Here is a 10,000-nt window from a genome sequence, read left to right as displayed (position 1 = left end):
TTCTCCCTGTCTTTGTCCATGTTGCTGAGGGACAGAGCAGGGTTAGAACAGGGGGGAAGAGAAGAAAGGAGAGGGGGAGAGAGGGGAGGAGAGAAGAAAGGAGAGGGGGAGAGAGGGGAGGAGAGAAGAAAGGAGAGGGGGAGAGAGGGGAGGAGAGAAGAAAGGAGAGGGGGAGAGAGGGGAGGAGAGAAGAAAGGAGAGGGGGAGAGAGGGGAGGAGAGAAGAAAGGAGAGGGGGAGAGAGGGGAGGAGAGAAGAAAGGAGAGGGGGAGAGAGGGGAGGAGAGAAGAAAAAGAGAGGGGGGAGAGAGGGGAGAGAAGAAAAAGAGAGGGGGAGAGAGGGGAGGAGAGAAGAAAAAGAGAGGGGGGAGAGAGGGGAGGAGAGAAGAAAAAGAGAGGGGGGAGAGAGGGGAGGAGAGAAGAAAAAGAGAGGGGGGAGAGAGGGGAGGAGAGAAGAAAAAGAGAGGGGGGAGAGAGGGGAGGAGAGAAGAAAAAGAGAGGGGGGAGAGAGGGGAGGAGAGAAGAAAAAGAGAGGGGGAGAGAAGAACAAGATGGATGGAGCTTGTATTAATCCAACTGTGGACCCCTCTTTCAGAGGAGTCAAATATCCACCAGTCAAATGTCAACCTCCTCCTCTCCCTCTATCCCATTCTTCCTCCTCCAAGCCTTTCTCTTCTCCTCCCATACTCTGTAATTCTCTACCAACTGCACAGTCCTACACGTTTGATTAGTGTGTGTGTGTGTGTGTGTGTGTGTGTGTGTGTGTGTGTGTGTGTGTGTGTGTGTGTGTGTGTGTGTGTGTGTGTGTGTGTGTGTGTGTGTGTGTGTGTGTGTGTGTGTGTGTGTGTGTGTGTGTTTAGGGGCTAGAATCTGTAACCGGATTGAGCGTTACAGTATATAATAAGTACTAAGCCATCACGGTCTTGGGTTAAGTCATCTATTTCTCTTCTCCAACTCCCTTTCTCTCTCTCTCTTTCTTTCTCTCTCCCTCTTCTTTCTCTCTATCATGGTACTTGTTTTTCGTGAAGAATATAGATGTACAGCAGAGATTAATAGTAGTAGGAATAGTGATGACCATTACTGTAATAACCATAGTATATGACCACAGTATACAGTATTACCGTAATAACCGTAATAGGCACAGTAGATGATAGTAGTAACCATAGTATACAGTATTACCGTAATAACCACAGTATATTACAGCAGTAACCATAGTATACAGTATTACCGTAATAACCACAGTATATTACAGTAGTAACCATAGTATACAGTATTACCGTAATAACCACAGTATATTACAGTAGTAACCATAGTATACAGTATTACCGTAATAACCATCATAAGCACAGTATAAGACAATGGTAACCATAGTATACAGTATTACCGTAATAACCACAGTATAAGACAATAGTAACCATAGTATACAGTATTACCGTAATAACCACAGTACTTCAGAAAGAGAAAAAACTCTGCATACATCTAAGGGAGTGTAATACTAAGGTAGCTGAAAACCATAGAATTAGAATGAGCAGAAGGTGCATAGAACCTTGGACAATGGCAATTTGACATTATGGCCTCATTGACTTGAATAGAGAAAACCCATTCTAGTCATTCTATTTCTGTGCTGAAAACACAGAGGCTCCAGAATACAAGGCAAACCAACACTGAGTTTCTTCGTAGTTGTTTTTAATATAGTTCCAGTAACTAAATATTTTAAACAAGTGTCACTTGACTATGGATTAATAATGTTATAATTTACTTTTTTTCTTTCTTTTTCTCCTTCTTCTTCCATCTTTATAAGTTGTTGTTTGGTTTTTCCTGAAGGAATGACGTCAGAAAAAGAGAGCTCAGATAGTCGGTCATCCGGAGTCGTTCTGTCTCGGTGCTGAGGGACAGAGCAGGGTTAGAACAGGGGGGTTCTCCCTGACTTTGTCCATGTTGCTGAGGGACAGAGCAGGGTTAGAACAGGGGGGTTCTCCCTGTCTTTGTCCATGTTGCTGAGGGACAGAGCAGGGTTAGAACAGGGGGGTTCTCCCTGTCTTTGTCCATGTTGCTGAGGGACAGAGCAGGGTTAGAACAGGGGGGTTCTCCCTGTCTTTGTCCATGTTGCTGAGGGACAGAGCAGGGTTAGAACAGGGGGGTTCTCCCTGTCTTTGTCCATGTTGTTGGAAGGATAGAGCAAGGTTTGAACAGGGGGTTCTCCCTGTCTTCGTCCATAAGGGGCGCTCTAGCTCAATAGCCCTACTCTCAGAAGCACAGCCCTACACTCAGAAGCACAGCCCTACTCTCAGAAGCACAGCCCTACACTCAGAAGCACAGCCCTACACTCAGAAGCACAGCCCTACTCTCAGAAGCACAGCCCTACTCTCAGAAGCACAGCCCTACACTCAGAAGCACAGCCCTACACTCAGAAGCACAGCCCTACACTCAGAAGCACAGCCCTACTCTCAGAAGCACAGCCCTACTCGCAGAAGCACAGCCCTACACTCAGAAACACAGCCCTACACTCAGAAGCACAGCCCTACTCTCCGTGCCGGGAGCAGTTAGGAAAAGGTTCCGGAATCGTGTGGTGAAAGGAGTCTTAGAACATTAGAACACAGCAACAGAACGCAGAACCAACAGATCCACTGTCCATTCTATCCAGGGTAAGAGTAGTGTGAGAAAGAAGGATGGGTTAGCATCAGTATTCGATTCACAGTCTTAGTGAATCCAGAGTCCACTATCCTCTCCTGTACGTACACACTCAGACATTCACACACACACTATCCATGTCCCTTCATCTCTGTTCTTTCAGACAATCCATCATCCTATTGTACTTGTACCATGGATGGTTGGTCTGGATAAACGGATGGATGCACAACGCAGGGAAAGGATGAAAGAAAACACTCCTTTGTAAAAGTGGGAGGAAAGGGGGAGGAATTTGAGCGTAGCACTCTTGGACGTAATGCCAACACGGCATCCTTCATTTCCTTCCTAGCAATCATTGACATTCAGGCTGTGTCGTCTGTAAACCTGAAGCTCAGATGGTAGAGGGAATGGGAGGGGTAAGGAGGGAGGGAGGAGGGGTGGAGAGGAAGTGGAGGAGGAGGAAGAGGAGAGGAGGAGGGGGGAGGAGAGGAAGAGGGAGAAGGGGAGGGGAGGAGGAGGGGGGAGGAGAGGAGGAGGAAGGAGGGGAGGAGGACGGGAGGAGGGAAAGGATGGGAGATGAAAGGAAGGGGGGGTGAGGAGTGGGGCTGCACTATGGGCAGAGAGAGACAGAGCATGAATTCCAGCTAGGGAGGAGGAGAAGAGTAGAAGGAAGGTAAAGGAGAGGAAAAGGCTGCAGTATCACCACTGCACTACATGGACAGTGTGAGAGAGAAAGCGTGTCGCGAGGGCACAAAGAACTGGGTGATAGATCCTTATCCTTTTTTATTGTTCTCTATGTCAGATAGCTCTATTCTTGTTTTGTCGCTGTGAGTTTTGAGATAGTTGTTCGAACAGTGTGTTCTAATCTCATTTCTGGAATCCCCTCAGTTCTAGAATCCCCTCAGTTCTGGAATCCCCTCAGTTCTGGAATCCCCTCAGTTCTGGAATCCCCTCAGTTCTAGAATCCCCTCAGTTCTAGAATCCCCTCAGTTCTAGAATCCCCTCAGTTCTAGAATCCTCTCAGTTCTAGAATCCCCTCAGGTCCAGAATGTCTCCAAAGAGTACAGCCACGTTCAGACCACTTCATCCTCTCCTTAGGACGGATGAGTTAACCCCTTCTCTGCAGACACACACACACATACAGTAGACACGCCCCAATGACCCTCCTCTAGTATAAACCCCCTGGGGGTTTTCTGGCGTAGCAGTCCAATGGTCCTAACAGAGACCTGTAGTCTAAACCTGTTTAATCAACCCAACTTGTATCAGACTCTCCCTTAGGAAAGATCCACAGGGATCAATTCTGTGTACACTTTCACTCATCCCTCCTGCATGCGTTTGGTTATCCTTTCCTGCACGCACGCACACGTAAACACATAAACACACACGCTGACAGCAGTGCGGGGAGATCCATAGGGAAGGTTTGGGTGTGTGTACTACTGGGTGTGTGTACTACTGTTCACTGTTAGTCCTACAGTCATTATATTGTACTACCGTACTACTGCTGTTAGTAGGACTAGTATACATAGTCTCTTCAAACAGTTCAGGCTGTTCTATTTCAGGTTATACGGTGGGTATGCATATCGTTGTACAAGTTAAATATGTATGGCCTTCTATCTCGCAATAAATGTTTTTAACATAAACCAAACATAGAACACGGATGACACAGGCGTTGATGTGCCGTTGTTGTTGTGAACTAGTTCTGTATGACGTCGTTGTTGTGAACTACCTCTGTATGCCGTCGTTGTTGTGAACGAGTTCTGTATGCCGTCGTTGTTGTGAACGAGTTCTGTATGCCGTCGTTGTTGTGAACTAGTTCTGTATGTCGTCGTTGTTGTGAACTAGTTCTGTATGTCGTCGTTGTTGTGAACGAGTTCTGTATGCCGTCGTTGTTGTGAAGTACCTCTGTATGCCGTCGTTGTTGTGAACTAGTTCTGTATGCCATAGTTGTTGTGAACTACCTCTGTATGACGTCGTTGTTGTGAACTACCTCTGTATGTCATTGTTGTGAACGAGTTCTGTATGCCGTCGTTGTTGTGAATGAGTTCTGTATGTCGTCGTTGTTGTGAACGAGTTCTGTATGACGTCGTTGTTGTGAACTACCTCTGTATGTCGTTGTTGTTGTGAACTACCTCTGTATGCCGTCGTTGTTGTGAACTACCTCTGTATGACGTCGTTGTTGTGAACGAGTTCTGTATGTCGTCGTTGTTGTGAACGAGTTCTGTATGCCGTCGTTGTTGTGAACGAGTTCTGTATGCCGTCGTTGTTGTGAACGAGTTCTGTATGTCGTCGTTGTTGTGAACGAGTTCTGTATGCCGTCGTTGTTGTGAACGAGTTCTGTATGCCGTCGTTGTTGTGAACTACCTCTGTATGTCGTCGTTGTTGTGAACGAGTTCTGTATGCCGTCGTTGTTGTGAACTACCTCTGTATGCCGTCGTTGTTGTGAACTACCTCTGTATGTCGTCGTTGTTGTGAACGAGTTCTGTATGCCGTCGTTGTTGTGAACTACCTCTGTATGCCGTCGTTGTTGTGAACGAGTTCTGTATGTCGTCGTTGTTGTGAACGAGTTCTGTATGCCGTCGTTGTTGTGAACTACCTCTGTATGCCGTCGTTGTTGTGAACGAGTTCTGTATGTCGTCGTTGTTGTGAACGAGTTCTGTATGCCGTCGTTGTTGTGAACTACCTCTGTATGTCGTCGTTGTTGTGAACGAGTTCTGTATGCCGTCGTTGTTGTGAACTACCTCTGTATGTCGTTGTTGTTGTGAACTAGCTCTGTATGCCATAGTTGTTGTGAACTACCTCTGTATGCCGTCGTTGTTGTGAACTAGCTCTGTATGCCATAGTTGTTGTGAACTACCTCTGTATGCCGTCGTCGTTGTGAACTACCTCTGTATGTCGTCGTTGTTGTGAACTACCTCTGTATGTCGTCGTTGTTGTGAACTACCTCTGTATGTCGTCGTTGTTGTGAACGAGTTCTGTATGCCGTCGTTGTTGTGAACTAGTTCTGTATGCCGTCGTTGTTGTGAACGAGTTCTGTATGCCGTCGTTGTTGTGAACGAGTTCTGTATGCCGTCGTTGTTGTGAACGAGTTCTGTATGCCGTCGTTGTTGTGAACGAGTTCTGTATGCCGTCGTTGTTGTGAACGAGTTCTGTATGCCGTCGTTGTTGTGAACTACCTCTGTATGCCGTCGTTGTTGTGAACTACCTCTGTATGCCGTCGTTGTTGTGAACGAGTTCTGTATGCCATAGTTGTTGTGAACTAGTTCTGTATGCCATAGTTGTTGTGAACTAGTTCTGTATGCCGTCGTTGTTGTGAACTACCTCTGTATGCCGTCGTTGTTGTGAACTACCTCTGTATGCCGTCGTTGTTGTGAACTACCTCTGTATGCCGTCGTTGTTGTGAACTAGTTCTGTATGCCGTCGTTGTTGTGAACGAGTTCTGTATGCCGTCGTTGTTGTGAACGAGTTCTGTATGACGTCGTTGTTGTGAACTAGTTCTGTATGCCGTCGTTGTTGTGAACTACCTCTGTATGTCGTCGTTGTTGTGAACGAGTTTTGTATGCCGTCGTTGTTGTGAACTAGTTCTGTATGCCGTCGTTGTTGTGAACTACCTCTGTATGTCGTCGTTGTTGTGAACGAGTTCTGTATGCCGTCGTTGTTGTGAACGAGTTCTGTATGCCGTCGTTGTTGTGAACTACCTCTGTATGTCGTCGTTGTTGTGAACGAGTTCTGTATGTCGTCGTTGTTGTGAACTAGCTCTGTATGCCATAGTTGTTGTGAACTAGTTCTGTATGCCGTCGTTGTTGTGAACTACCTCTGTATGTCGTCGTTGTTGTGAACGAGTTTTGTTTGCCGTCGTCCAAGTGCTTTGATTGAACGTAAAGGGGTAGGGCTTGGTACCAGGTCCAACTGTCCATCTTCCTGTAGAATGTTTTGGACTTTACGTAATAACCGTAGTATATGACCATTCTTGTTTTTAATATAACACATACTCACACCATGTATTCAAAAGCCTTAAGTTCAATGTGGTTTATTTGACCAGCATTGGCCTGTAATCTGGCTGTTGTTGGATGGCGCGTTGATAGTAGACACTGGTGGTGTATCCATGGTTGAATCAGATTCATTTCCACATCATTGACAGTCATACGTTCAGGCTCCCAGAGTGAAGGTAATATCTAATCTTTCCTTCTTTCCCTGGAATAGTATTCACACAATGAGCCTGGCTGCACAGTACCATTCACACAGCAAAGTAAAAATACGAGAACGGGATTGATGAGTTGAAGCATCGACTCAAAATTCCTCCAACTCAGCAAATGAAACACCTTCATAACAGCATGGACCGTGTCTGGAAACAAAACTCCTTTGATGACCGCTGTGACCATCGGATCGGTCCATCAGTGGTTGAGTGGTCTGGTTGGATATTCATTCTTCCATCAATGGTCCATTTACATGGTCGATCAATGGTCGACAAGTGGTTATATATTCAACCTCTACTTTGCCAGCCCGCTGTTGGTGTTGGTGAGGTTACAGCAAGAATCTCTTTAGTAGGAGAGAGAGAGGGAGGGTCGGTCCGGGACTCATTGGTCCTGGGGCGGTCTGGTCCTGTTATTACCGGTGGTCGTATCCCCTCCTCCGTCCGAGGACGTGGAGAATTCCGTGATGCGTCTCGCGAGGGGGTTCGTGCTCTTGAGGAGCTCCATGGCAGAGAGGCGTGTCCCTCCCCTGCTGGACTTACTGCCCTTCTTCTGTAACAGGGCCATGAAGTTGTCGTTCCGCGAGCTGGACCGCAGAGTGGAGCCCAGGGTCAAGGTTTGGAGGTCACCCCCGTTGGTGCTGTGCTTCACAGGGGAGACCAGACTCTGGCGGCTGCCGAACGAGTCCCCTGGTTCTTTACGACCCAGGACTTTTCTCTTCGACCTTGAGGGAGGAGAGAAATAGAATGTAATTTAGACTTTTCTCTTCGACCTGGAGGGAGGAGAGAAATAGAATGTCATTTAGACTTTTCAGAGTAAAAAACATTGTAAGGTAAAACATGCGTAGTTGTTAATATGTTTCAAACATACTGGAAAACCCACAGTAGATATAATTGTTATTTGTTTCTTTGAATGTTAAATACAATTTTTAACCGTTTCCCAAATAAATGTATGTTTGTTGGCATACCTGTGTATTTTGGTGAAGAGATCCTCCATGTTGTGTGTGCTGAGTGTGTGTCCACCGACATCATCATCCGTTTCCTCTGTGATGTGGAGTTCCGTTTTACCACTAAAGTCCAAACTACTCTGCTCAACGTTCTCCTCCACTGAATCATCACCTGGAGACAATAGGATTGGTCAGTTCCTCTCTACGACAAGAAACATTTCTATTAATGAATACCAGTCAATAAATTAAGAAAACAATTAACAATGAATAAAAACAGTATTAGTAGTTATGTATTTTTTCCATTGCTATGGCAACCACTTACACATCAACTAACAACTGAAGAGAATCAGAAACAGTAGTTTTGAACTGTAACACATTTGCTTATTCTGGCAGGATCTGAATTCCATCTAAATAAATTGTCATCAATTAATTCCCTGTCATTATACACATACCTGTCCCTATCTCTACAGTGGCCATCCTCCCCTCCAGGTCTGTAAGAGAACAATCCTGCAATGAAGACTGTAATGAAGACTCAATTGAGCTCTCCTCATCTGTTCCCAGGTGGTTTTCCTCTTTACCGGGAATCTCCTCAGGTGGGGACTCTCCAACAGGAGAGCGGAGAGCGGCTGGGCCGTCCATCTGTGTTCCCTGTCTGTCGGTGGTACCGTTGGAATGCACCGTGGTGGAGTTGGAGGGAAGAAGGAGACTGATGGGCTTCTTGGGAACTGGTGGAGGAACCTTGAGGAGAGATTCAGAAATAGTGGATTGTCTACATGATAACTAAAGGACAATTTGGTTTGTAGCAGGAAGTAGTCAAAGTATTTCGTTTGTACAGGAAGTAGTCAAAGTATTTATTTTGTAGCAGGAAGTAGTCAAAGTATTTATTTTGTAGCAGGAAGTAGTCAAAGTATTTGGTTTGTAGCAGGAAGTAGTCAAATTATTTGGTTTGTATCAGGAAGTAGTCAAAGTATTTGGTTTGTATCAGGAAGTATTCAAAGTATTTATTTTGTAGCAGGAAGTAGTCAAAGTACATACAGGTAATAGATGTAGATTATATGGAAAGCAGTGGAGGCTCCTCAGAGGAGGAATGGGAGTACCATCCTCCTCAGTGAATTTCATAAAAATGTAAATGGTCAAACATTTAAAAAGTTATCCGGGGCCTCCCGGGTGGCGCAGTGGTCAAGGCCTTGAGTCTAAGGCCCTCCCGGGTGGCGCAGTAGCCAAGCTGTGCCACCAGAGACTCTGGGTTCGCGCCCAGGCTCTGTCGTAACCGGCCGCGACCGGGAGGTCCGTGGGGCGACGCACAATTGGCTTAGCGTCGTCCGTGTTAGGGAGGGGTTGGCTGGTAGGGATATCCTTTTCTCATCGCGCACCAGCGACTCCTGTGGAGGGCCTGGCGCAGTGCGCGCTAACCAAGGTTGCCAGGTGCACGGTGTTTCCTCCGACACATTGGTGCGGCTGGCTTCCGGGTTGGATGCGCGCTGTGTTAAGAAGCAGTGCGGCTTGGTTGGGTTGTGTATCGGAGGACGCATGACTTTCAACCTTCGTCTCTCCCGAGCCCGTACGGGAGTTGTAGCGATGAGACAAGATAATAGCTACTAAACAATTGGATACCACGAAATTGGGGAGAAAACGGGGTAAAAAAAAGTTTTCCTTTTTAGATAAAACTATACTAAATAAATTTTGCAAAAAAAGAAACTGAGACCCTGTCTTTCAAAGAAAATTCATAAAAATGGTAAAGTGTTTAAACACTGTTTCCCATGTTTGTTCAATAAACCATGAACAATTAATGAACATGCACGTGTGGAACGGTCGTTAAGACACTAACAGCTTACAGACGGTAGGCAATTAAGGACACAGTTATGAAAACTTAGGACACTAAAGAGGCCTTTCTAAAAACACCAAAAGAAAGATGCCCGGGGTCCCTGCTCATCTGCGTGAATGTGCCTTCGGCATGATGCAAGGAGGCACGAGGACTGCAGATGTGGCCAGGGCAATGAATTGCAAGGTCCGTACTGTGAGACGCCTACTACAGGGAGACAGCACTACAGGGAGACAGGACAGACAGCTGATCATCCTCGCAGTGGCAGACCACGTGTAACAACACCTGCACAGGATCGGTACATCCGAACATCACAGCTGCGGGACAGGTACAGGATGGCAACAACAACTGCCGAGATACACCAGGAATACACAATCCCTCCATCAGTGCTCAGACTGTCCGCAATAGGCTGAGAG

General features: G+C 46.3%; 1 protein-coding gene across 3 annotated transcripts in view; it reads right to left on the bottom strand.

Moving 5' to 3' along the window:
* Positions 1 to 1,667: 1,667 nt before the first annotated feature.
* The window catches only part of LOC110531424 (NHS-like protein 2), a 137,978-nt gene continuing 129,645 nt past the window's right edge, over positions 1,668 to 10,000 (bottom strand). For all 3 annotated transcript variants that reach the window (XM_036987292.2, XM_036987293.2, XM_090183503.1), the window contains 3 exons: positions 8,215 to 8,500; positions 7,784 to 7,934; positions 1,668 to 7,540 (listed from right to left, as the gene is read on the bottom strand). In XM_036987292.2, coding sequence (XP_036843187.2) covers positions 7,201 to 7,540; positions 7,784 to 7,934; positions 8,215 to 8,500 — 777 coding nt within the window. In that variant the 3' untranslated portion in view covers positions 1,668 to 7,200. The remainder of the gene's footprint in view (positions 7,541 to 7,783; positions 7,935 to 8,214; positions 8,501 to 10,000) is intronic.

This window comes from Oncorhynchus mykiss, chromosome 9 (assembly GCF_057628025.1).
Source record: "Oncorhynchus mykiss isolate SJ-2025 chromosome 9, ASM5762802v1, whole genome shotgun sequence".
Lineage (NCBI taxonomy): Eukaryota > Metazoa > Chordata > Actinopteri > Salmoniformes > Salmonidae > Oncorhynchus > Oncorhynchus mykiss.
Note: the sequence above shows the minus strand (reverse complement) of the source record. Positions and strands in the feature narration are given on the sequence as shown.